The sequence below is a fragment of the Metarhizium robertsii genome (assembly GCF_000187425.2).
Source record: "Metarhizium robertsii ARSEF 23 chromosome Unknown MAA_Scf_8, whole genome shotgun sequence".
Classification (NCBI taxonomy): domain Eukaryota; kingdom Fungi; phylum Ascomycota; class Sordariomycetes; order Hypocreales; family Clavicipitaceae; genus Metarhizium; species Metarhizium robertsii.
The window spans coordinates 1,784,315-1,811,390 of record NW_011942226.1 but is presented as its reverse complement, the minus strand read 5'-3'; the positions used below and the strand labels follow the sequence as shown (position 1 = coordinate 1,811,390).

Below are 27,076 nucleotides of genomic sequence, written 5' to 3'. Positions count from 1 at the left end.
GTGGGGCCTCGGCGTCGCCAACGTGTGGCACCTGTTCAACCCGACGACCCAGGTGCAGGGGTGGAAGGAGAAGGGCTGGCTGGGCGACAAGGTGGCCGAGGCGATGCAGCGCAAGGGGACGACGGCGGCGCAGCCCGCGAGAAACCAACAACAACACCCCGAGAGACGGCGCGCCGCGGGTGCTGCTGGTGCTGCTGGGGGTGGCGGCGTCGGGCCCGGCGAGGACGACAACGTCGACGACGACGGCGGCGTTTCCACAGTCATGGGGAACAAGTGGCAAGAGTCGGGCGCTTTTGCCGTTGACGGGAGGGGGACCGTCATTTGGGGAGGCAAGGCCATGAGGGCAGATGACGTGATGGACTTGGAAGAGGGCGCTAAGCTTTTGGCTTTGTGAGGACTGCTCATTTTCCATGATGCACGTCTACACGAGTCTTGTCAGGTCATCGGGCTGCGTAGGCGACAAACGGTTGTAAGATATCATTAGGGATGTGGCGTTATTCTTGGAGTTTAAGCATTGACACTAGCATCGGCATAGCAGGTTCAATTATGGCATTATACCGTCATGACCACACCCTGTGTTGTCCAATTCACATTACGACCCTCAAAAGTCACACTAGCCACATCTTAAGACACTCCCAGGCCCAGTCATCACTCCTCATTACTATTCACACTTATCCTCTACTTTAATATACTCACAAGGAAGAAATATCAAAAACACCCCGTGCCCAAAGCCGTAACAAACCAACGGGAGAGCAGGTATACCTGGCATAACCCTACAGAAGAATCCCATGCCCGTTCCTAAGCCGCCCTAGAACCGAGAGGTGAGGTAAAAAAAAATGGAAATAAAGAAACCTCCGAAAACGAAAATCCAGCATCCCCCGTAGAACACCGTCCTGCCTTTTGTTTTGCTGTCCTTTTTTTTTTTCAATGTGTGTGTTATGAAAACCCAGAATCCATGTTGCACAGTGACCAATGACATTCTGTAGTAATAATGACGGCGTCCCTTACCTCGAAATTGCTGTCCTTCCCAACACTTTAATACGCCATGCCACGCACAGTAGGCTAGGGCTGATCAATGCTTTTGTTCTTGCTTTCTCAGCTCCCAACTTGTTTTCCCAGCCCTATGGTTCCATGCCCCAAGATGACGCCGTACTCTAGGCAGGCATTCAATCGAAAGTCTGACCGCTCAGCATCGAACCGAATCTCCGTATGCAATGTAACACCGCGACCAAGACAATACGCCGTGACGTGACAATGTTGCAAATTCTGCCGTCCCCTGTGAAAAACAAGCCCCCCAAAAAAGCATTATAGCTGTTGAAGAAATGCTCTGTCCCGTCGTAAAGCGAGCTTCATCTGTGCCCTCCAATCCAATCCTAGGTATATAACAATCCATTTGTGCACCCGCGTTTCGCCCAGTCATGCCGTACGCTGCCATATCCGTAGCAGACAAGAACAAATTTGTGCCAGAGAAGAACGAAAAAGAAATGAAAAACACCAGCCGAAAATAACCCGAGTGACTTCCTGTTTTTCTGTGCCACCACGTCTCGCCCCTCTTTGCCATTCCAAGCCCGACGACACTAGCAAACCTTGCGCCTGTTTTGATGCAACAATTCACAATTCAGTATTCGCCCCTGTAAGTATTTCCATGACGCCTATCCGCTTCTCCGAATTTATCCCCAGACGCTGGCTTGGGCTCCGAGGCCGGAGGACTGTCCCCAAACCCCATTTCCACGACCCCAGCCACCAGAGGAGGAGGCCAGAGGGGTGGTAGACCGCTTGCCAGAAGTTGTGGTCGATGGCGTTCCAGAAGGGCGAGTTCCGATGGGAGCAACAGTAGCGCCGCTTTGGCCAGGCTTGGAGCCAGGTACAAAGTCGCGAGGCGGGGATCCGCCAGTAGGGCTAGAGGTGCTTGTGCGGCTTTGGGAGCCGACAGCGTTGTCGAATGCCCTATTAGTCGGTCCAGAGTTTTGAGGACTGCTGGTGCTCTGAGGTCTGGGGCCTGGATCGGCAATGGTCGCGTTGTGATCGCTAGCAGAGCCGGGAGTAACAACCTCTGCTCCAGATGGAACTCGGCCAATGGCTTCAAAGGCTAAGGGCGAAGGGCCCCGAATACTGGATGGCCCGCTCTGGCCCGGGACACCAGGGCGAATGTTACCGGACTCATCAACATAGCTCGTCTTGTCAGCAAAGGGGCCCTCGCCGTACAAAGCACTTCGCTGACGGGCAATAAGCTCGCGAGTTTCTTCCTCCGACATATGTTTGGCGTTGTTATTGGCGGGAGTGGTGTTGTTGTGCTGGGGCGCGTCCGTCAGCGCATCTACGTTGAAGAAAAGCAGTTAGCCAATGCTCCATGTGACCAGCACCGTTGCTGAGGACGGTTTTATGTAGACCCGAAAATGCATGCCCCAAACATAAAATGATTTGTCAACATGATAAAAGCGGACAACAGAATTGCAATAATCATGATGATCTCGCCCGACTCCTTGCATATATACTTTCTACTTTGGGGGTCCTCTTGCGTGACATAAAGTGCTATACTGTAGAGGGTGGCCTACTTCGTTGATACTGCTGCTCAGTGTGTAAATTGCGCAGCTCGCGCTCCCGCTGAGCCGCCATCCGTCTCTTAGCCTGCATGACCTGCTCTGCCTCGTTGGAGCCTCGTGATGGTTGATGGCGCTGCGAGGCATAAAAATTGTGAAGATTGTGGCCCTGGGGCCCTTCGAAGGTGTTGTTCATGGGGTGCGAGCGAGGTCCACTACCGTGGGAAACTCGGCCATCTGCATATAATCAGGGTGTCAGCGCAAGCACTTTGATGCAGAGAATCCTTTTCTCGCCGCCTCACCAGTAAATATAGGGGCACCACTTCGCAGCGAGGCTTTCGGAGTAGGCTTACGTCGGGCTCCCATGGCGTAGCCCTTGCCGGACTTTTGGAGATTCTCGAAGGCACGGTCAACCTCTAAAGACAGCGTCAGCCAATTATTCCTCGGTAAATACGCGCTGGGGGAGTGGGAAACGGTTGATTCAACAAGGTGCAGGCCATGGCAAACAAATAAGGTGGCCCACTTAAGGGGACACAAAACATCGTAGTAGTAAAAGTAGTAACAAAATTTGGCAAGAGAACGCACCATCGAATTGGTAGGAGAATGCAAAGTCATCCTGAGGCTGCGGGCCACTGGCACCTGTAGAGACGGTGTTAGAGTGCTCAATCAACAAGTTATAGTCATAAAGCTGGATCGGTCGTACCGGCACGAGTAGGAGTTGACGTTCCCTGCTGATGCTCCCAGTTATTTTGGCTCGGGGTGGGCCACTGAGCGTTTTCGTAGTAGGACATGTTTCCTATAGGATGGCGATTGCAAGAGGATAACAGGGCGTTCGAGCCAGAAGCTGATGCAAAAGAGGCCTTTCGTTGTCTGTCAAAAAATTCCAAACGTCAGTCTGCAGGCAGATTGTTTCGGCAAGGACAGGTGTCGATTGGTTGAGGGCGTGGAAACATGAGGAGAGACGAGAGCTCCCTCCAGAACCAAAATTATCGACCGGTCATCTGGCGGGAGAGAATGGATAAGACATCATCGCAGAAGTTGCACAAGCACACCAACCGGTGTTCCGCGCAACTATGGCAAGATGCGTAAAGACAGCCTCCCGGGGCCCAGAGGGCGGCGACTATTCGAATGTGCCCGTTGTCGCATCGGCATTAATGACCGGTAGAAACAGTCTAACGTACCTCGTAGTGGTTATCGAAGGCAAAGTCCCGAGCAACAGTGTTTGGTACAGGGACAGAGCGCAGCGCAAAAGGATCGGGATCCAAGATGGAAGAAAAATGTAACGCCACTGCTGCGCGGAAATATGCGAGCAACAAACAGGGGTATCGAAAAGAGAGTAGGGAAAAAAAGAGAAGATAAGGAACGAGACTATCTCACAGAAGGCTGAGAGCTATCTCGGTCAGTAGCATATAGGCCTCACGGGGGCGATGGGAAGGGGTCTAGAGGAGGAGAGGGAAAAGAGGCCCAAGAGGGACGGACAGAGACAACGTGGGTGGGCGAGACGAGACGAGATCGTGGTGCGGGTGTGTGATGACTTGACGGGGGGGAGAAATTTCGGAGGGCGAAATGGAGCCTGTGGATTTTCAGGAAAGGAGAGAGCGCGGGAGTCGACGGGAAGAGAAGCGGGCGGGCCAACCAGGTGCGAGCCAGGTCCAGCCAGGTGGCCCGCCAGAGCCCGCCAGGACAATTAATGTCCGTCAGGTGCCTGTCAGCCAGCTGTTGACGAGAGGGTGGCTGCAGAACGAAGGCAGGAGCAGAGCAACCGGGCAGAAGCTCTGTTGCCCCCAATGTTTAATGTTCATTCATGTCCATGGCCCAACACCAAAAAGACATCGGTCGATACTTCGGCCCTCACATCGTGCTCACACACACACACACACACACATCACTCAGCCTACGCCATGCGCGAGATTGACTGACCCCCCAATCCGGCCGATGCCACTATCCGGCTGCCTGTTCACCTGAAGGCGCAATGCTATGCCTTTTCACGCTAGACTCCGGACCGTGAGGATCACACCGCGGCTGTCGCGACAACAGAATCTGCTGATAGTCGACTATTACCTGACTGACGGCGGCTCGCATGAGCCAGAGTTGGCTGCCGAGCTGCGGGACATTGACACACTGTATGGCTACTACATGTTGGCAATGCCAGTTCGCTCTTGGCGATACGCCATCCACCACTGATACAGACATAGGCCGTCTACATCTAGACTCGAGCAAGCTGTCCAACGATGGAGGTCTTGACTCTTCGCTATTCATTCCATCCAAGACACCAATCGACACAGCCCGTCATCAGCCGAACTCATTATGCTGTACTCCGTACGGTGGCTTGCTATTCGTTCATCTCGCCTACCAAACAGCATAGATTTTGCTTCATGCTCACCCCCTTCAATCTGGACAGCGGGTTTATCCTTCTCGGCTAAGTGTGTCCGATACTGTGTATGGGGTGCATTATGGCGTACCACTCGCGGCCACTCTGTCCTTGCGTTCATTCCACATCCTGGTTCGAGGGACTTGGTTGACGTCAACAGTCATGACAGGGCTAGAATGGTTTCGTGCTGGCGTAGTCATGGACCTGCAACGCGTGTCAGGACAGCCTTTAGAGCTCACCACAACACGCCACCATCTTCAACTTGCGCCCTGATGGCGAACACGCCCCTGAGTCAAATCAACACCTCCATGGTGTTCCGCTGTTCTTTTGAAATTGCACGGAACGCGGAGTTTTGGCCCCGCTCAATTTTCCTGCGCGGCGCCTGGAACAGTCGCTTCCACCAAATTGGTCAGCACACTATAAACAACCTCAAAGCCCAAAAGGGTCCATTGTTTCCGGTATCCACACACCGGCCATGAGAAACTTCTCAATTAATTGGAACAAGTTGTTCGATGTGACCAGTAAACCAAACTCGTTTTATAGCGCAGCTATACGGAGTATGCTTGGGCGCCTTCATCTGCTGTGTTACCCTCTCTCTTCGGAGCGAGTGCAACATTGCCAGTAGCCCCCTAGCCGCTGGTCGGTTCACATGGTTCACCTGGTAAGTAAACTTTAGCATCCTTCGCGCGAACGTCAAATCCGGGTCCATGGATGATGGTGCGAGAGCTCGACAGTATCCTGAACCTTAAGCATCGTACAGGGCAGCATCCGTAGCGAATCCATGCAAAATGATGAGCCGACAGCCACTGTACTACTAGATGAACAGAAATATCGGATCTACGAGAGCTGGTCTTGGATCAGTCCAGAGCAAGCTCGGCGCGTATCATGCGACGAACCGTTCCCATGGCTTGGGGTGGTTAATAAGTCTGCAGTGACCATCGCTGAAGCAGAGCCAAGAGGTCTTATCGGTCCCGTTGTTTTTCTAGCCCGTGTCTCGGAATTCAGATATCTACAAATGGCGTCCGTCTGGATTGATGGGGAGAGGATTCTATCCCTCCCCATTACGGAGTACATACAGAGTACTGCTAATCTTCAAACACAAAAGGAGGCGTTCTCCTTTTGTTGGATGCCTCATTCGCACGTTGTCCTGCGCCAGGACGTCATGTTGTCTTGGCCCTCGTCCCCCATTCATCCATCTGCTTGCCCATCCACCTTTGTGGCCTGGCCAGACCCCGTTTTCTGTGGGGTTCCAAATTTCGGCCGTTGCGAAGGTCGAAAGCCTCGCCCCTCGTTCGGGATGCTAACGTTGCTAGCGTATCCTCACGAGCCATGGTTTGATTGTGCCTTGGCGTCTCGGTTGATGGCTTGTTGGCCAGAGTTGGAAAGAGTCAAGAACAAGCACGGCAATAAGACTAGCCACTTAGTTGCCAACGGGTAGTAGTTTGTTAGCTTCTCCCGTCCCGCCACTCTATTCCCGAGGTTCGTGGCCGAAACCCTACATATCTACCTGGGGTACTATAGAAATGAGCTTGCAGATGCCGTCGTGTAGATGCATGCTGCGGGTTAACAACGGTTCTAAATCGATTCGCCCGCGAATAACATTGCGTACTCAAGTAGGTGGAAGCGTCAGTGCCTACCTGGGACAAACAGTTACTGAAAGGCATGCGCAGCCGCCGGTCCTGCATGTGTATCACACATCCGTCTCAAGGCGCCGGATCTACCCTCCCTTTCCTACTACGGAGTACAAAGTCGGCCGTTAGCCTCCTCTCTCGTCAGTGGTTGTGTGGTAAGTATACATGGCCATGTCAACTGCCACGCTGCACAAGGTCTGTACGGAATTGAACAGGTAGTGGTATATGCCGTGAACAAACCCCATCCATCACCAGTCGGTCGTTCCATCGGAGCACCCACAGGCTGCATACTGCTGTCCCATCGCAGCCTGTTGCTTGTGGCTGCCTTCACGCATGCATGGGTGCATGCATGGGTGCACGACTTCGTTGGCCGGGGGGGCACACTATTCCCAGCCAAATAGGATCTCATCAGTACCAAAATGGTTCCACGGTTGTGACGACGGCAATAGTATTGCTTGCTAATTTCATCATGTGCAGCATGCCTTTCCAATCCCTACAACTTCCCACCCCGTCTTCGATCTGCATCACACAATGCCGACCCTAATGGAACATGACGGAGGAACCGACGACAAGCAAGCCCATTTGGCTATGGATATCCCACGAAAATATATCGCACTCTCGATTTCACTCCGCCAAAAACAACCACGGTCCGCCGAATCTTGAGGCTTCATAGCCCCCATCAAAGAGTTTGTCAGCCTGGCGCTCCAGTTTGTCCACTTATAATGGAGCAGTCATTAATTGCCTGTTGCCACACACTTTCGTGATCATGTAGCCCAGTGTGACTCCGTGGAGGACCGGAAAACAGCGTGGTCATTAATTCGAAGTTCAAGCCATGCACCAAGATTCATCTCACCTATCCGTGACTTTACCTGCAACTCCGTCAAATGCGAGGGGAGTGTCATCACTTCCAGCTGTCGAGTCCGCAATTTCTATTGCCCCGTTCTACCCGCTGACAACGAGGAGACACTTCGACCTAGCCTTCGAGGTGCAGTGGAACAAGGGTGCCATCTCACATGGAGGGACACGGGATCAGGTTGTCGTGGCCAACTCCGCATTCCGATGTGTTCGCATTGCAACGTCCCGAGGCGATCTGACCAACAACGGTTCCATCCGAGTGGCAAGCCCCAGGTTGCTTGTGATTTGTCCAACAGAGCCGCCGTTGAAGATGCTGTCCATACACGGGCGACGGCGTTGTTCAGAGGGTGATGACTGGTTCAACGCAACTGCGCTGCAGACAGCAGCCAAGACTGGAGAGTATCACCGAGCATTTGGCCGGTCCAATGTTCAGTTGAGCATTCAGCGATTGCATTGGTCAGTGGTCTCTGATGATTCTGTAGGGTAGGTCCGGGGCGACGCTCTGGTTATCTCGCAAAAAGGACGATGCCAATGATTGAGGACTTGTCCCTAGCATGGAAATGTAATCGACAATTATAGATAAGCGTACGGCATGATCTGATGCTAGATAAATGAGTCGCTGCATTCTCATGGCCTTGCTGAGAGGTTTGTAGCGAGACCACGTTCAGATGTGCAACTAATTCGGAGTTGGGTGCTTTTCCGGGTGGTTATCAATGCATAACAGACCGGCTAGATGTCCTTTATCTCTTAGTATCGGTCAGTGATGTCCATCATTCAAGGATAATTATTCAGTTGACTTTTTTCACGATAAATTGCTCGGCGGGCTTACTCTTTTTGCAAGGTGCGCTCACGTAATACCAGGTACCTAGATACTAGGCTATATATTTATATATATTTTCTTATAAATTAGCTCTTAAAAATATATATAAAAAAATATTATAAATACCTACTTGCCTTTATAAGTAGTAAGGGGATAAGCGCACCTTGCAAAAAGAGTGAGCCCGCCGAGCAATTCACTTTTCAAGTAGGGGAGGCCCAATTTGTTAAACAAATGTCATTTGTAGGGATCAAATACCCAACCACTTACTTCGGCCATTGTCATTCACTTCAGGCACTGTCATTCACTTCAGGCATCGTCATTCAGTCCATACGATCGCGCACTACCCGTCAATGACTCAAGTATAATCTAGAAAACAAGTGAAGAGCAAAATCGCCGGTTTGGAATTCAGAATTGTCGCAAGAAATCTCCATACAAACACCCCGAATGACCCGTCGCTGCTCTGAACAAAGCCGCGCATGTAGCGCCCAACTAAGGCACATCCTGCATCTTCCAATGACAAACAAATCTCAAATAGGCCTCATGAGGCACAAAAAGCTAGCTCAATAAATTAAGCTCCAGAACTGAAATGAACCTTCTCCCCATAACATCGTCCTTAGTCTCCTCCCTTTCAATGCCGTACATGAACATTGACTCCTTCACCCGACCCCCCTTTCCTTGTTGCCGGCCGCCATCGATGCATAGATGAAAGAAAATCCGATTGACAGAAATCTTTGAAAGCGTTCGATGAGTTTCTTTTGCTCGATTGTGCGACCACTCCGCCTTGTCTCGGGGGATAGGTCACTTCTGCGGACTCCTAAATCTTCCTGTCAGTCTTCGCTGTCAAGAACAGTCGCCTGGGTGCTTACTCTTTGCTTGAGCCCCCAGCAGTCTTTTGGCAATAAGGGCAAGTTTTGGCCTCAAAACCTGGTCGTGCGAACCAAGTGTGTCCGATCATTTTGTCGCAAATGACGGTGCCGGATTTGTTTTGGCTGCTGGAGCCGCCGTCGCTTGCATTGCTTGCATCGCTTGCATTGGACGTCTTGGGAGCAGGATCGGCCATGTTTGGTAAAGATAATTTCTGAAGAGTTCGAGTGTTGGTTGAGATTGTCGAGTGTTAAGACTGTCGAGTGTCGAGATCGTCGAGTGCTGAGTTGTGATGGGTTTCAAGGGAAGGAGACATGAGCGTCTGAGAGCAGAGCTTTATAGTCGCGACTGATGGCCGGCTCGGAGCCAGAGCTTGTCTAATCATGTCTTTCACTGCGTGAGCTTCTTTCCGTGGTGTGTTGGAGATGTGCTGAAAGAGATCTGTTCATCCGGGGGGAGGGTTGAGCGGGCGACGTTCTTTGTGCCGGCAGCGACGTGCTTGCTAGGCTGTCTTCAATCACAGAGTCGGTGCGGCTTTGCAGCTGCTCACTGAATCTAATTCACTTTGATTCTTCACAGACAAGTCTGTCTAAATGCCACGGCGACCGAAGATAATTGTCTCGATTCCGTCAAACGAGCTATGAAACGAGGCGCGTATCCTGGCTTGTCTTGGCTTTAGAAACAAGACTGCCGGCTATGCCGCTCATATTCACAAATACGGTCGACATGCTGGAGGAAAAGACCCTTTGCCATTGTCCATGAATATGGTTCGCCTATGGCGCACAGTCAGCTATGTCAATGCCTTGAAACGATCCAGAGGATGCTTACCTGCCACGCTATTGTTGCTGGCACATTGGCATTAACTCCGGCAGCAGCCAGAAAGATGCAGAAATACCTCATGGAATCCCATAATGTGGAAGCCAATTATGCCAAAGAGGGAATTTATCTGGATAATGGGTGCTCGCTTCCAGTGTCGATCGCCAAACCAGGATCCTGCGAACATGTAAAACGCAGCAACTAAGTACGGCGGCGTTCATAAACACTGGGTTTCGACGACGCTGGATCGTAGCGTTTGCTGAAGAACTTTTGGCGGGAAAAAGGCGAATGAATATGATAACATAGTAGCTAGGCTGCATTTATACCGTGTCAAAACTCGAGAAGTTGGTGACGGATGCCGTTTGCGTACAAGAAGAGGAATGCAAAACACCAAATCTCGAGCCTGGCCCGACAAATTTCCTCAATTAAAACGGCTCGGCGCCGACATTACCGCGGTCAGAGTCAAGGCGGCGTATGACCGTTTCAAGTTCATCCGACGTTAGGAACCGAGGACCAGGGCTGGCCAGCTCCTCATCAAGGAACTTGACTGTTAAAAAGTATGCGAAATGCGGACAGCACAGATAATTATATTTTCCAAGATGAAGATCCTAGCACATATTTCGTCAGATGATGGATGGTACACAGAACATCGGGCGGCACAATCTCCAATCTGCGAGGCTTTGCCTCCATTCAACTGCATAAGATTGTAGACCAGGGTGTCGCAAGAAGCGTCCAGAATACAGCCACCAAAGTCGAAAATGCACTATCGGCGGCCAACCGCGTCTGCCAAAAATTAGCGACAACCATGTACCGCGCACTAGACAGGAATACAAACATTCATGCCCAATGGTTGGTTCTTCTGTTTGGGGAGTCATGTTTCGCTTTGGCAGAATGAGAGAAAGTATTAACATGGTCTATCTATTCTGGAACCAAAACCATCATGGACAGTATGTGTAATTACAGTGCATCACGGTTCATGCAACACCCCGGAATGGGGGGTGGTTAAAGTCGGCGCCGGGCAACGGCATCATCACCGGAAGAACGCTTCTCTGATTGGCGGATCGCGTCCGGTTTGGGAAATATAAATGGTGCTGGACCGGATGCCCCACCCAGCCGTGAAGCCCACGCAGGGTAAGGATTGCGCATGCCTAGGAATAGACAGGGAAAGCCTTCATTGGCGTCTGGTTCTACTGCTGATTGCACCGAAGCATGCTAGCTGTTTCTATCAAGGTGGAGACAGCAGGCCAGACGGCTCGGGGGGCACTGGCCGCAGTGTTTGAGAAGCTGGACTATGGATTCGAGAATGCCACCTGGCGCCACTTTCATCTGACGATGGTGCTGGAGCCGCAGGTTGAAGATTGTCGGGCTGCGCCAGCAAAGCCGTTCCCACCGCCTTTGAATCGTCTTGGAAGTGTCGAGCGGTGCCTGGACGGTCTTGAGCGAGGGACATATTTTCGCGGTGGGAATGGAGGGAGACATTGGATTGGCGCCATCCAGGGCTCCGGGAAACTGTGAGGCCTTGGAGAAGCTGTTAGTGTTGCGCGGGGCTCTGGTTTAGGGACAGCTTGTGGCAAGCAAGACCTAGACTCTCAATCGCTGATGTGCCATATAATGACATGTGGTATATTTGATGTGAAATTTTGCCACTGAGTTGCTTATGATAGCCATGTTTGCGTATATTCCGTATAGAGCCGTGGCGTGGCAGTCAGGATCGCTGTGAGATGAATCATAACGTTTTTCAAATTTTAGCGAAGCGTCGTGAGGCGAAGAGCGTCTTGAATTATCTTGATGCCCTGACGCCCTCATTTAACGGGCTATCGGGTAGAGCCTCACTGTAGCCATGCTCTGGGAAGACGACCTGCGGGCAAGAGTCGTCGTGGCAGCCTTTGCAGCCGAAACAATACTGCTCGCGGCCCCTCGCATCCAGACGGCAGGGCTGCAGGCCCAAACTCGCACCGGCATCCGGTCACAAGGGCTCCGTCTCCGCAGGGACAAGGCCAACGCGGCGCGGGGCCTACGGAGCCGCGGAAACCCCGAGTGGGGCCGGCCGCGGATGTCCGTCCACCAAAGCCTACAAGTCACCGAATTGTCTCTTCATGCCAAACTTGAAAACGCCGTATACTAAGAGTCTGGCCGATAGATGCGGTGTCGAAGGGAGGCAAGGGCATGTGGCAGGGGGCACGACGTAGCCCCTCACAACGACTAGTCTCACGGGCAACTCTTGGCAGAACTTGAAGCATTATTACATCTATGGCATCCCCGAAGCGCTGGCAGCCGCACTACATCAACAGTCACCCTGCCAATTCTTACCAATCCATTCGCTTAGCTTATACGTCAGCGTGCCGTCCATGTACACCTTGGCATCATCAGCGGTATAGTCGCCGCCGGCAAACTTCAATGCCGGGATGATCCAGGGCTGAATAAAATCGATATAGACCAAGTCAACCGTCTCGGGGTCCCCTTTCTCGGGGAAATTAATCTCTGATTGGATACAATTAGGAATGTTATAGAACGGAATGGCTTCGTGGACGGTATCATCGCCATCTGTGCCAATGTCGTCTTTGGTGGTGTAGCCGCGAATCAGATCTGGTTTTGCGTCGCGTAGTTCAAGCCTCTCGTTGTCGGCCTGATGCGCATCAGCTGGCGATTGGCCGTGTCCGGATGGGAACATGACTTCGGGAATCGCCATAAACTTGGTCTCGGCGCCGTGGGTGCTCAAGATCTTGTCTGCGCCATTCAAAAGGGTGAGGACCTTGCTGGCAATATTATATGGCACATCAGGCACGTAATTAAAGCCGCTCGTGAACGGAGAGACAATGTACGTTGAGTCACGGGTAAATGGGCCTTTGAAAATGTCAAATCGGATGCCTCCCGTGTTGAGGATCGCGAGGCGAGGCTTGTCCTTGCGCTTCGTGTTCACCACGACGTCAGGGAACACTTCGTCTTGAATCCAAGAGTAAATGCTTGCGTTGTTGGGATACTGGACACGGCTTGCCCACAGGTCTTTCGGAGCACAACCGTAGCGGTGGTCGAGATCCAACGTCTTGCGTGCGCGTGCAATCTGTTTGGATACACGCTTGCCGTTGTCGGTGGGGAAAGTTGTCTGGTTGAGTCCAGTATGATAGTACATGCCAAGAAGATTCGTGTCAATGTACTTGCGGCTGAACTTGAGTGATGCCGCGGCTGAGACGTCATCGGCCGACTGCTTTTGTATGCCATCAATGGACATGAAACCAACAGTTTCGAAATATCGTCCCGACGCCATGGCAAATGCTTGCGAGTCGTAGCTCAAGGCATCTCGCACATGAGCATGGCCACCGAAAAATACGATTGGAATGTGCCAGTTCTGTTTTCGCAGAGCCGTGAAGATGGTGCGGAATTCCGTCATGCGCAAGCCGACATGGCCCACCACAACAAAAAGATCGGGCTTCTCGCGAATGGCGTCTTGGAACCATTTCTCCTTGATGGTTTCGGCAACAGGCTGAACAACAGTATTGTTGGCGTTTCCGGTAAAGTCGAACAGGAAGCCAAACGCCAAAATCTCGAGTCCCTTGTTCTTGGTTTTGAATTTGCGGTATCGCTGTGCCAGGGGTTTCCGTTGGCCCGTCGCGCGATCAACGTAATCGACATTTGAAGCCACATATTTATCCCCGAATTTGGGGACGGTTGTGTTCGCTTCGTAATCGGCCGTGCTAGCCTGGTACAGCTCATGGTTGCCGACACAGATTAGGTCGACATGGTGTTCGGCCCAAGCGTCGTAGTAGAATAGACCCTTGGGGGTCGATGCATCGTAGAGGCCATTCCCTTCAACGCGGTCGCCTGAATCGATGAGGAGTAGATCGCTTCCGGTATCATCGGCGCGCTTCTTCATGTGTTGGGAGAATGAAATGTAGTCACCCCAGTCGGCCGAGTATTGGGGTCTTGCTCCGTCAGCACTGTGTTTAGCGTGGCCCAGTGGTTCGTTCCAAGAGAAGAAGGTGAGCTCACTCTAGTAAATGGCCACTCAGCCAGCCATGTGTATCGGTGGTGTGCAAAAAGTTGAGCTGTCCCCAGGCCAGGTCACGCATCGGCGCGGCAACGGGCTGCACAGCTCCCGGCTGCGCACCGTGGGCAACACGGCAGACGAGGGCGATGGTGGCGCCGAAAATCCAGCTTGGCGCCATGGCGGCGTTGTTGATATGCGTCAATCAGTTGGGCCTCATGAACCTCGCGGGTATGAAGCCGGAGGTGATGATGCTGGTTGAGGTAAGATGCGGCCGAAGTTGACGAAGTGCTCAGCTTGGGGTTATCGCGGGCCAAGTGACAAGTGACGATTGAAGTGACAAGCTAGACTGTGCGACCATCAGGGTGTCCCATGTCACTATCTGGCCCATTGATGTCACCCGTGTGCACAGGGTGCCGTCGCCAGGCACCAGCCAGCCATTTGACTCGGCACGTGAGCCACCGGGAGCAGTCACTGGTCCGCAAAGCGCACTGGCGCCGGGTGAGGCGTCATGCCGAAGCAGCCTACCCTATAGAAGAATGGCCACCAGTAGTCAGTCATCTTACAACATGCTCTGGCATAGTACTACATTTAGAAGTCTACGCGCGCTTCAACGAACAAGTGGCGAATAATTCTATTTCCGGCTTCCTTACCATGAACATTTTTCTCCAATATGCTATAGCACACTTCAACCTAGTCTTATACACCTTTCATCCAACAGTGTCTCCGCATTACAGTCTACATCAACGCAAAGTCGCGCCATTGATTATACCATTTCCCAAAATTGTCAAGTTCATAGAAAAAACCACCCGACTGTAATCCGCTTCAAAAATTCCTACGAACCTACGGCTACCCACAGACCCAACGCCGACCTTTATTGTAGAATAATATCATCGGCCAACTTCATCTTCCACTGCCGTCTCCAAGACTCTTGGTCAACGATCTTCATACTAATGTCCCAAAGACAGTCCCATACACCGTTCTACATGCGGGTCTCGAGGAAATAAACGCGGGTTTAGTCGGCCCTTGTGTCTACAATTGGCAAAAATGCCCTCGCCTCAGAGACCAAGTCATTCTTGTAGGTGGAGATTTATGGGGCGTTTGAAGATGTCGCCATTTTCCGAGTAATGAAGACATTCGGTGGGGCTTTGTTTGTGAGCAGTTGGGATCAAGTTATATAGTAGAGTTGGATGCGCGTAATGATTTTTACTCCGAGTTAGCTATAATCCAGGTTCATCCCGAGGAAAACCGTGGTGCTAGAAATCTACAATGGCGTCGACGTCTGCTTCCGCGCAGGCAAAAGCACCACTCACCACGACCACACCTGCGCAACATGAACGAGTAAAGCGAACCTGGTATCGGACAACACTATTCAATGCCTTCGTTATTGGAATGGTGGGCTTTTTGGCCCCGGGTCTTTGGAATGCCATGTCCGCCCTTGGCGCAGGCGGTGCTCAGGAACCGTTTCTTGTCAACGCCGCAAACGCACTGGTGTTTGGACTCATGGGCATCCTGTGTTTGATAGGCGGGCCCATTGCTAATCGCATCGGCCTCGATTGGACATTGTTCCTCGGAGCAGTGGGCTATCCCATCTATTCGGCTGGTCTGTACACGAACAACCGCTACGGAAACGAGTGGCTCGTTCTTGTTGGAGCTGTCACTTGCGGCGTCTCGGCTGGTCTCTTCTGGGCGTCGGAAGGCGCTGTTGCATTGGGCTATCCTGAGCCCGCGAAACGAGGAAAATACATGAATATTTGGCTATGGTTTCGTACAGGAGGCCCGTTGCTTGGAGGTGCTATTGTTCTGGCGTTGAACCACGATGCTTCTGCCAAGAAGAAGGGCAAGATTGATGCGCAGACGTACCTTGTTTTCGTTGCACTGCAATGTGTTGCCGCACCCGTTGCACTGTTGCTGTCATCGCCAGAGACCGTCCAACGAAGCGATGGGAGCAAAGTCATTGTCAAAGCTGAGAAGAGCCTCAAGGCGGAATTCAAGAGCCTATGGAAGCTGACCATGCGAAAGGATCTGCTCCTTTTACTTCCCATCTTTTGGGCTGCCTACTTCAACCAGTACAGTGGCAACTTCCAGACCTACTACTTTGGTGTGAGGGCTCGTGCTCTTATCGGCTTCGTGAGCAACTTCGGCACCTTGTTAAGCTCACAGCTTATGAGCTGGTTTCTCGATTACGATGGCATTCGAGTGAAGCGACGAATCGAGCTCGGCTTTTATTACGTCGTTGTATGGCACCTCATTGCCTGGGTCTACGGCTGGGTCATTCAGGAAAAGTACACTGCCAACCCGCCAGTCTGGGACTGGGAAGACGCCGGCTTCGTACAAGGCTTCTTCGTCCTGCTGCTGTGGGATTTTGCCAGGCAGTCGCTACAGAACTGGCTATATTACTTCCTGGCAACCAAGACCGATAACATCTCTGAACTGAGTCGATTCTCCGGCATTCTGAGAGGCCAGGAGAGTTTTGCCCAGGCCATCAGCTATGGGCTCAACACGAGAGAGTGGAAAGGTGGAAGAGTGCCATTGGCCGTCAACACTATTCTGTTGGGTAAGTGATGCTCATTTATGCCACGTTTACATCTGACGTCGATTGGCTGACATGCTGCTGCGAAGGATTATCGGTTTACCCGACATGGCTGGCTGTAAGAGACCACGTCCCCGTCGAACACGGCGAGCCAGACAGCAGTTCCCAGAGCGAGGAGACCTCAGGCCGAATGAAGGTCAGTGTTGATATTGAAAGGGGATCTTAGAGCTTGAATCATTAATTTCCGCCACATCGTATTATCACCATGAGCGGTCTATGTCACCGCCAATAGTATCGATCCTGTTTTGGGCGTCGACTAATATGTATCATGGGCCAAAGATAAGAATAGAACTATACCCCAGCATATCAGTGTTTTTGGACACTATTCGTTCCATCAATCATATCGTGAGGTCGGGCTAGTTCCAGTATACGGTAAGTGGGGGCCAAATTCACCAAGAGTGATCTCGTGTTCCTTCTGGGTTGCAATCAGCCCTATGGAATTGACCCCTGAATGGATGGAGGAACTCCGAGGAATTCCTGGTGAGCTGAAACAAACATCGCTCAAGTTCTGGCTGCGCGGGGCGCATGCCGTGCAACCCATGAGAAGTCCCCTCATATTCTGCGACAGGGAAGGGACGGTTTGAGTGACCTCATTGCTCAAGGTAGATATGACGTGGATGACGAAGACGGAAATACTCGTCCCTTGGGTATACCGTATTGAGATCGATCTTGCCATCGCAGCAATGTGAGAAATTGGCTGGCATGTGAATTTTTACCTGAATGACAAGAATGACCAGCCTAAGCCGGCCGCATATGGGCGGATAATTTTGAAGGAGTAACCGTCTTCAGTGTACCCTGACTGTAGGCCTCTATTTGCGCCAACATAGTCCGTAATTCGAGCAGCGCTAAAATTATATAGGTAAGTTCAGCCACAAGGCTGAATTTATCCCAACACCCTCCCCGTGCGGAAGGACTGGGAATTACAAGGCATATGGCAGATCGAGCCTGGGCGAAGATCAGGTACAAACGAGAGTTAGAACTCTAGGCATGATGGCAGCCCAATCGATGGGTCACAGCCTATAACGTTGGTTTCAGATGATTGGAAATCCTCATAACAATGTTCAAACGCACACTGACAAAAGGGTCTTCGTTTTCCTTCTTTGGATGTGGCGGTCCTTGGTGTTCTGGAGGAGGGGCTGGCGGTTCCCATTCGGGATAAAACTGTGCATCTCTTGACGTTGGGCGATGATAAGGAGGGGCCTAAGTTCAGAGCAATGCAACGGCAGGCAACGGCAGGCATTGGAAGCACCCCTCGACGCTGAAGCTGAAAGCTGGGTCCACAATTCTCAGAACGAGGCTTGAAATGAGGGTATCATGTATATGTACGTTGTGAAGAGGAACCGTGGTGGTGACAATAAATAAAAAAGGGTGAAAAGTTGCAGTCTTGTGGCTGGAAACGATCGGTTCAATGTCTGATGATGTCGCCTGTAGGCTGTATGAGTATGACAAGTTCGTAAGCATCGGATTCATGGTGCACCGGACCCAGGCTGAGAGGGTCGGGCTAGCAAGGCTCACTAACAACTTACGGCAAAATGCCGCGAAGTCATGGTAAGAGACTGTGTCCGGTGCCAACATCCCTGCATCTTTGACAGCCACCCCACCTTGATCAAGTCTTGTCTTGCGCGCGTGTCTCGCGGTACGAAATACGGTCGAGTGGGACGCCACGGGTCAGGGTGTAGAAATACACCTGTCGGAGTACTTTTCCAGAGAGTACAAATTTGGTGGTGTCTTGGGGACATGCAGATCCACTGTCTGTATTCCGTATGGAGTACACCAACACACCCTGTGGCTTACCAGGAGCTTATAAGTGAGGGCTTCCATAACGCTTTCCACAATCGTGAAAGAAATTGCGAGACACTTTGTCTGCTTTTCTTGGGCCAGACCGCTGGTTGCCAATGCCGCCTCCTGTGACTGAATACTGACGACGGCCACGCTTGGTAGCATTGCTACATAAGCCTCGCGTTTTCGCTGCCCCTTCTGACTCAACGATAGCAGTTTGACCGACGGGCGGGTTTGGGAAAAGCACATGAATAGACATGTACAGTCCGACCCCTCCGACAACTTATCCAAGCCAAGTGATTCGACTTGGACATTACCAGTCCCCGTACGATATGCCGACGAGCCAAGGTGAGCGAATCCCTACGTCATGGGCGATCCGGCTTCATTTTGAGCCTCAATTCAATGAAAAGCATGGAGTCCACGTGTCTTCCTGAGCAGATGCCTTTTCTGGCCTGGAGGAACGGCGGAGCTGATTTTCCGCAGTGCCCCCTGGCAAAACTGCCGTAACGGCAAGATCGGAGGAAGAGTGCTACGACTTGTTCGTCAAGGAGATATCATCCATTCCGGATCGAGAGGTTCCAGCCACTCAAAACGGGGAAAGCGGCACCGAACAAAACCAAGCAGGCCCTATTCCTCGTAAGTATACTGCAGACAACATGCCATTTTGCTGAACCTATCGCATCACTGACAAAGCATTAGAACTGAGCCGGGGAACAACCCCAGGCACGTCAACCAACGTGATGATTGCGAAGACCATTAGAGCAGCCATGGCTGGCATTCGACCTGGTTCCTGAGATAAAAGCCCGAAACCAAGAGTTGATGGTATCCGAGAAGTTCCTGTGTGGACAATCTTGGAGAGGCACTGATGGCTGTGGATGTTGTTGCTCAGTTGCCAACCCAACTCCAGCCGGACCTTCACTACGTCTGGCAACCATGTCGGAATAGCTGTTTCATGTCGATAGAGCATCGTCTAATGAGGTTTGTGGTGACAATCCATCATGTCTGATGACTTCTTACGGACGCGTTCCACAAATGTCATACTGGCCGGAGCCGTACAGTGGCCTTGATAGGTGGTGTCCAGATAATATGCGCAGTGCGCGGGTGTCATGGCAAGAACAGCCACAGATGCCCTTAGACCGCTAGTTAGATGAGCATTGTCTGGGTGATTTTCCGGGTTGGAGACATTCGTGTTAGGGGTTTCTTCTTGTGACTGGATCGGCGAATTGCATGAACGCATTTCGAGGTTTCCGAGGGAGGAGGCATCTGGAAGGAACTGAATGTCAACTGTATGCTGAGACACGAAGTAGTGGTGTCTGGGGGGCAGGTGCCATGAATTGATGGGTACCGAGTACGTAGTAGCATTATTGGAGATGCGTGGCTTGGTGTGGTCGTCTTCCATGACTGAGGTACAGAAAGCGAGCATTTGAACAGATGGTCTGGTTGATTTTGAAGCCCGTGCCTTTTTTTTTTTCACGCAGCATGCCTTGCCGTCTGCCATGGTTCAGACTCCCGATTCTAGAACGTGGTGCCTGCGGATGACAGTTGTGGCAGGAACCACTAGTTGACCTTGCCCCGCTTGGCTCCAGCCGTCTCGCCAAGCTTTTCGCAGGATTTCCACTGGGGGCTGCAGGGTGGGCGTGGGAATCCATCATGTGCAGGTTTTTTCCCCCACGGCGCCGCAAGCGAGTCTTTTATCATCACTGCATCTTCCTTCGTGCGACGCATTCCCCTACTTCTTTTACTACGCCCGAGCGTTTGCGTTTACGCCCCTGCGCCTGTTGAAGGAACTTGGCCCAAGTTCTGACGACTAGTTACCACGCAGCCGAACTCCCCTGCCATACACTTCGCAGCCCATGTCGGCGCTCGTGTACGACATCAATCAACCCCTCTGTACCGCGGCGCATCATCGTATGTGCCGTCCACTGCAATAGGACACCCAGCAGGCGACTTGAAGTCTTTGCGCTTGCTGCAAACCGGAGACGAAGAAAGACTTAGATCTAGCATCACAAACGTGCTGTCGACATTGTGAATGGGCCTGGCAGACAGCCACTCTCCCATTCTTCAATACATCGTGCGCCTGTTCTCGGCGAAATTCAGCCACGGCTACGAGCCAGTCGGTACCCAGGATCCCGACGGACAAGAACCAACACTAGAAGCAACAATCATGACCACCGCAAACGACCACCCAGAAGACATGGCCCCCAACAAGAGCGGCCTTACCGCCCACTCCGCGAGAGCCTGGTCTGGCCACGCCGATGACCCCTTCTCTGACCGTGGCTCTGGAGCGGCCCGAGATGGCGAGCCCTCCCCCGAGACTGCTGAGGCCACCCAGGGTCTGTACATCCTCGAGTCGAAATCGGTTCATTGGTGGAGCTACCTGGCGACGGCCGATTTTTGGATTGTCGTTGCCATCGGGCAGGTTCTAGCCTTGTGTATAACGGCCACCAACACATTTACCAGCTTTCTGCAACAGGAGAATTTCAGCGCACCGGCGTTCCAAACCCTCTTCAATTACGTGTTTCTCGCAATAATCTACAACAGCATTTTCCTCTTTCGCGATGGCCCTCGAGCTTGGGCGCGAGTTGCATACCGCGATGGGTGGAAGTACCTCATAATGGCGTTTCTCGACGTAGAAGGAAATTACTTCACCGTTTTGGCTTACGAGTACACCAACATCTTGTCCGCGCAGCTGTTGAACTTTTGGTCCATTGTGTGTGTGGTCATTATCTCGTTCGTGCTTCTCAAAGTCCGCTATAAGCCGTTCCAAATCATTGGCATCTTGGTCTGCTGTGGCGGCATGGGTATCCTGCTAGGATCCGACTACATTGTTCAGCGAGACAGCGGTGCTTCTGGCGGCGAATCCAAACTCAAGGGTGACTTGTTCGGTCTGTTGGGCGCCACGCTCTACGGAACGAGCAACGTTCTCGAAGAATGGCTGGTGTCCAAAGCCCCCATGCACCACGTGTTGGCCTTTATGGGCCTCTTGGGCATGATCATTAACGGGGCCCAAGCTGCCATCTTTGATCGCGACACCATTGCCGGCTCAGCATGGAGCGGAAAAGTCGGAGGCTACCTCGTCGGGTATACCCTCTGCCTCACGCTCTTCTACACGCTGGCGCCGCTCATTCTCCGCATGGGAAGCGCAGCCTTTTTCGACATCTCGCTCCTGACTGCCAACTTCTGGGGCGTGATTATCGGGATCCACGTGTTCGGACTCAGCATCCACTTCATGTACCCCATTGCCTTTGTGTGCATCATTATCGGCTTGGCCATTTACTTCCTCTCGGGCAGTGTCTTGGGTGACTCCAAGAAGCCCTGGCTGGGGGATAACCAGGAGGCCGGCGTCGCGGGAATCGGCACCGCCAAGCTCAGGGCCATCAACGCCGCGCGCATGGCGTCCGTCGAGGCCGAGTACGGCGCCGCTCCTCCCAAGACCCAGATGAGCGCCAGGATTCGTGCTATTTTCGGCAAGACGATGTAGAACCCTACGCCTGACTGTTGAGCGTTGCAGCGTTTTCTAGACATAGATTTCGCGTAACCCCTCTGAAGCGAAGATTAGACATGTTGAATACGCTGCCATTCACCAGTTGCAAATAGACGGAATAAAACTATTCAACACCTAGATTCTTCCAATTGGCCAATTGTAGTTGCAACTGCTAAATCAGTTGTTTGAAGTTTTCTAACGTGCCTTTAAAAAAACCGTTGATACTAGATAATGTGAGAGGGCCAAGGCCACCCATTTACTGTTGGCATTCATCCACAAGCTCCTGTCTGTATATCTCGCCGCCGCGGAAACCTCCTCACAAGCCATCTGCGACAGGTAATGGGGATGCCGCGTGTCGGCCTGTGCCAGATTCTGGACATGTGCGTCGCAGCCGTAAACAGCACTGCCAATGCGGATACGACTCAAGGTAGTGCAATGTCGTGACAAAAGCCCGGCGGCGCATTGGACCTCGAGACGGTAATCCCTGGCTCTACAGGGTCCGGATGAGCGACCAAGGGTGGTTTCGCATGTACATTGGTCCTGCAAAGGGGACGAGGAGACTATGTCGAGGGCTGGGCGAGGCACGCGTACTTGACTACCTCGTTAGATAAGTATGCTGTCAAGGATTAAGCCAGGTAGAGGCCAGCATGGCATCCTTTGGATCTATACTCCCATTTGATACCGTTACATTCGAATTGATTGGGGAATCTGGGGGATCTGGTGCATGCGGCTATGGAAACAGACTACCCTACAACACAAAAGACATGTGATAGATAGTCTTCACATAAGATAGTAGGAAAAAATTATCAACATAAATCACCGAGTGTACGCTCAGTGTACATGCAAGTCATGCTGCTAATATATGACCCATCCATATCATCGTAACTCCTCACGCCACATGGGTATAATTGCTCCAACTGCCAAACACCTCGTAAACTGCCTGAGCCCAATTTATCCAACACGTGAAAATTCGAAAACAGAACGGCATGCATGCAGATTGAACAGAATGTAACCAAAGCAGAATGCACTTCGTGACTAAAGGATCAAATGCGCGCCAGATAAAGACCAACGAGGGGAAGCTGGGCAATCTAGCTCTTCGACCCACAACCGCCAGACGCATTCCCCGAACTATTTGGCCTGATGTCTTGTCCCTTCTTCGACAAGCCAATTTTTCGATCCAACTCGCTCCGTAGCTGCTTGTCTCCAGTGATAACTAGCGTCTTATCTTCTAATGCCACGACAAATGATGGATCGCCCACTCGGAACTTCTCATGCATTACCTCCACCCCAGGGGATGAGGGGTTAATTGGGGTTGGAGATTCGGATACTATTGGGTCGGGCCACAAAATTCTATGTGCCTCTTCATCAGTCATCAATGGTTCCTCGATAACGACGGTAACTGTCTCATCCGGTTTCCTTGGCGAAGGCTGAGATTGCGCTGGGCTGCCGAGAGTTATTTGTCGCGGCGTGGTTGGCGAGGCAGCATCTTCAGAGGAACGTCTTTCATCGTCCGTGTATCCAGGCGGGTCGATGGTAAGAGGCGGACTCGAGAGTGTGGTGTTTCTAGGAGGCGCCTCTGTTCCTTCCATTACCTCCAAATCGTCCTCATCATCCTCATCTGAATAATCATAGTCGTCCGTTCCAATCGTAATAGCGTCTGCTCCCTCAATTGGTCCCTCACGCTTGATCATATCTGACACCTCCTTTGGAATCTTATCTTCAGAGTTTCCGGCGCGCTGTGGAACCAGGGCAAAGCCCGTTCTCAATCGGTCTGCACGAAGGATATTACGCATCAAGGTCAATTCATGAGTTTGGTACGTTTCGTAGAAACCCTTATTGATCTGAGCCGCGGCATGAAGATCACTGAGGTCACCAATCTCAAGAAGAATCTGGAACCGAATTGAGTCAGAGAATTCATTCACCACGGAGTAATTATCATTACTGGCCGCCATGCGACTCAAGCCGGTTGCTGGAATTGTTTGTGGATCCAACATCCGGTGCTTTGACAATGCCCAGCCATGGCTCTTTCCGCTAATATCATGGAGAGTAAGACCTGTGACACTATTGTATATGTCGGCAATGGCCGCGCGGAAGGCCGGGCTTGGGTCACAAACTCCACCTCGATGAACAGGTGACGCAGGGCTGGGCATCATCCTCAGGGTTTCCACCAGCTGGGCCAGGCTTCTCGATGGCTCTTCAGACTCTGGCATGTGAGATAGAACAGAGGGCTGCAGAATTTGCGGCAGCAGACTCATCTGATTAAAGACGAGCATCATCCACCCGAGATTGGAGGCATCGCAGCTATGACTTCCCTTGGGACATCTTGGCGGACTCGTCAAGGTGGCCGCGTAAGCCGGGGGTGCAGCAGTGGCAGTCTGTGAGCTTGTCACCGCCTCCGCCTGAGGATGCGCGTACGTCTCTCTGGGTGAATCTCGGTTAGGCTGGCGGATGTGTTCTTGAATGGCGTTGGTACAGCAGGAATAAATCTGAGCCAACTTGGCACATCTAACTGCCCAAATCTTGTCCTTGATTTTCTGCGGCCAGGGCTTGCTTTGCAAGTCCTTTTCATCGACCAAATTCAAAATGGCACTCTTGGACATTCGAGTAAAGAGTTGTCTGCAGCCGAAGGCATAACTGATGACCAAGACTCCATCGGGCATGTCATCAGCACCTCTATGCATCCATTGAGGGAGCCATCTGTGCTCAACCACCATTTCCAGCGGCGATGTACTCTTGTATCTCATTGAGCAATCTGCAATGGCGACAAACTGATCGAAACTGACCTCTCTCGGGATTAATTCGTTGTGCATGTGTGCCGCATGCAACAAGATCTCCAGGGACTGATGTCGGTTCAATTCGTGTTGTGGCATGCGATACAGTCTTGCCTCAGACCCATCCTTGCATACGTAGGGCACAGGAGACGGCGGTATGTGAGGTGTGATGTCTTCAGCTTCGTGCAACAGCATGCTGTTTGCGGGGCCCGAGAACATGCGTGCAAAGATGGGGGATGTCTCAGCAAGCATGTAAGATGAGACACGAAAGCGTAAAACCGGGTCATTGTGTGACGCTTCGTTTCCAATATTCGCGAATTCAAGCACGGCGTCTCCCCGTTGTGCGATCAAGAATTCATGCACCTCTCTTGAGGGTGAAATTCCCGATTCGCCAGATTGAAGAAGCTGCCGAACTTCGGTCACTTCTTTCTTAACCCTTTCATAATTTCTGAAGCGGATCTCGTATCTGGGAAACTGGCAGGGCGTCAAGTTAGCATGATGGCAAAAATACATCGCGGGCTAACAGGAAATCTGCACGTACAAATTGGGGATCAGCAGAGAGGAGCCTAGTGACGCTAGCATTTCTCATGCGATGCACTGCTTCTCTGCGAAACTTCCGACTTGTGAAAAGCAAATCGACCATTTCCGGGGTCGCATCACGCTCGTAGCTTTTATAAGTGTCGGCCAAGCTGACTTTGAAGGCTTCGCATAAAGTTTCCAGACAAGTTTTCCAGTCTCTGACAGCATTTAGGCACAACTCGTTAGCTGGACCAGGCTTTGTGGTGTTCCCCGTAACCACTTCAGTAAGGCTGCGGCCGCTAAAAGAGCTTCTTTGATCAAATATAGTGGCCCCGGGGCTACGAGGAGAGTCAAACGAAGATTCTCGTCGAGTCGTTGTCTCAGTGGTAGTTGACATTGCCTTAGCCGGCCTTAATTCGTCCTGTAAAATGCCATAACAAAGCGTCGCGCAAGGTTCCCGGATTTTCTCAAACTCTCTATAAGCGGAATCGACATGGTTTGGGCCGGAAGGCGCCGAACGCATTCGCTGTATCAAGATCTGCAACTGCCTGTAGTTATTTTCTTGCATCTCGTGCATGGTGTGCATGGAACTTGAGTCCGATCGAAGATGTGATGACGAGTGAATGTGGTCAAATTCACTAGACCCGGGCTGTAGAAACAAATTAGTTAGCTTGCTCCGGCATTTTGGGCCTCCGCAGTCGCCTAACAGTGCTCGATTTATAATAAATGCATTGTTTCAATGCAGTCCGAAGAGCATCCACGTACCGTTCTTCCCTTGTCATCCTTGCCAAGTTTACTCTTCTTCGTTCGCAAAGGCCTTGGTAGCCGCCATTTTTTGGATGATCCTCCCGCGCTAGAAGCTGCGCCTTCGGTAGTTTTCCTATTCATGATGCCGAATCGTCCGAGATAACAGAGAGGCGTAGGAAAGCGAGAATTGTCTCTTCAACCGCTTCAATGGGCTTGCCGTGTCTTGCCGTTAAGCCACGGGATTCAAGGCTGTCTCGGCACCGAGACAGGCCTTAGCATTGTCTTATGTACGGCAGCCTATTTTAATTGATTTATAAGTCTTTGAGACACCCGCGGCTGAGAGAAAATCGACCGCGCGGGAAGATATATCTTGTTTTCGTTGCTGAGGGAAATAAAGGTTGGTGCTGATGTGATGTGGCCCCGTGGGCGATGGTCCGTCCTTTGCAACGGCTAACCTTGCATTGACAGAATAGCCATTAACGACGGTGGGTCAGCGCGAAGGTTGCCAAGTATTATTTCGAAAAGGGATGCAGGCACAGGCAGGTGACGAATTTCTCAACGAGCACGAGTTTGCGCCAACAGCGTTCAAGAAATAGCCCTGTGTGGGCGACGCAAGAACCTTCACCAGGATGCAGCGAGACCCGTCGCACCGTGCTTTGATGTGAGCGGGATGGTGGTTAGCGACAAGTTCGAGTCGCCGCTAGCAACGGCGCGCGCACCCACGGCAGCCGCGGATATGAACGGCAAAGCAGCCAGTCCTGAAGCCCAGACGTCCAAATTGCAGACCCAGCAGCAGACAGAGTTGCAACGCTGGGTGTCGTCGAGTGCGGAATGTCACAAATGTGGATGAATGTAGGATTGAGGGCTCAAGTGGGCAGCGGCAAGGTAAAAAGGTGGGCGGGTGTTGAGCGGAAGAGACAAGAGGAAGGAGCGCGTGGAGCGGGGAGGGAGAAGAAGTGGAGGGCGAGTTGGTGGAAAGTCTGGAGAGGAAGGATCGACGGGCGACAGCCGAAACAAGGCAGGACCACGATCAACTGCCAAAGCCAACCGTTTCTGGGACTAGTTCTGGGGCTGAGTCGGCCTCGCGAATACCCCATGCGGAGGATCGTGGTTCAGATTGTTCTTTGTGACACGACGCCTTTGCGAGATGCGGCTGAAAGAAGCCGTCTCAATCCAGCTTGTACGCGACCCAGGGTATCGAGTGTTTGTCTGGACGATTTCACAAGTCCTGGAGCGGAGCATGCGGCCTTCAAATACTCATGCGCCCACAGCCCGCCTGTTCGTGAACTTTGGTCAACGAGCTT

At 51.9% G+C, this 27,076-nt stretch overlaps 7 protein-coding genes across 7 annotated transcripts in view; 3 read left to right on the top strand and 4 right to left on the bottom strand.

Annotated features, from left to right (window-relative positions):
* MAA_09766 (uncharacterized protein) overlaps window positions 1-394 on the top strand; it is a gene marked incomplete at both ends in the record, with an annotated part of 989 nt that extends 595 nt beyond the window's left edge. Inside the window, one exon of the mRNA XM_007827764.1 lies at window positions 53-394. Coding sequence (XP_007825955.1) covers window positions 53-394 — 342 coding nt within the window. The remainder of the gene's footprint in view (window positions 1-52) is intronic.
* Window positions 395-1,670: 1,276 nt separating this feature from the next.
* Window positions 1,671-3,331, bottom strand: MAA_09767 (uncharacterized protein; the record flags this gene model as incomplete). Its single annotated transcript, XM_007827765.1, has 5 exons — window positions 1,671-2,317; window positions 2,556-2,777; window positions 2,843-2,956; window positions 3,126-3,179; window positions 3,244-3,331. The coding sequence occupies 5 exons, from the start codon at window positions 3,329-3,331 to the stop codon at window positions 1,671-1,673; spliced, it is 1,125 nt and encodes a 374-aa protein (XP_007825956.1).
* A 5,748-nt stretch (window positions 3,332-9,079) lies between these two features.
* On the bottom strand, window positions 9,080-9,277 carry MAA_11518 (uncharacterized protein; the record flags this gene model as incomplete). The annotated part of the gene is made up of 1 exon (XM_011413512.1): window positions 9,080-9,277. The coding sequence occupies one exon, from the start codon at window positions 9,275-9,277 to the stop codon at window positions 9,080-9,082; it is 198 nt and encodes a 65-aa protein (XP_011411814.1).
* Window positions 9,278-12,181: 2,904 nt separating this feature from the next.
* MAA_09768 (Ser/Thr protein phosphatase family) lies at window positions 12,182-14,060 on the bottom strand (the record flags this gene model as incomplete). The annotated part of the gene is made up of 2 exons (XM_007827766.1): window positions 12,182-13,817; window positions 13,885-14,060. The coding sequence occupies 2 exons, from the start codon at window positions 14,058-14,060 to the stop codon at window positions 12,182-12,184; spliced, it is 1,812 nt and encodes a 603-aa protein (XP_007825957.1).
* Window positions 14,061-15,148: 1,088 nt separating this feature from the next.
* On the top strand, window positions 15,149-16,638 carry MAA_09769 (Major facilitator superfamily transporter; the record flags this gene model as incomplete). Its single annotated transcript, XM_007827767.2, has 2 exons — window positions 15,149-16,436; window positions 16,502-16,638. The coding sequence occupies 2 exons, from the start codon at window positions 15,149-15,151 to the stop codon at window positions 16,636-16,638; spliced, it is 1,425 nt and encodes a 474-aa protein (XP_007825958.2).
* Window positions 16,639-20,280: 3,642 nt separating this feature from the next.
* MAA_09770 (uncharacterized protein) lies at window positions 20,281-21,732 on the top strand (the record flags this gene model as incomplete). Its single annotated transcript, XM_007827768.2, has 1 exon — window positions 20,281-21,732. The coding sequence occupies one exon, from the start codon at window positions 20,281-20,283 to the stop codon at window positions 21,730-21,732; it is 1,452 nt and encodes a 483-aa protein (XP_007825959.2).
* A 1,091-nt stretch (window positions 21,733-22,823) lies between these two features.
* MAA_09771 (uncharacterized protein) lies at window positions 22,824-25,913 on the bottom strand (the record flags this gene model as incomplete). The annotated part of the gene is made up of 3 exons (XM_007827769.2): window positions 22,824-24,980; window positions 25,048-25,674; window positions 25,791-25,913. The coding sequence occupies 3 exons, from the start codon at window positions 25,911-25,913 to the stop codon at window positions 22,824-22,826; spliced, it is 2,907 nt and encodes a 968-aa protein (XP_007825960.2).
* Window positions 25,914-27,076: the final 1,163 nt, after the last annotated feature.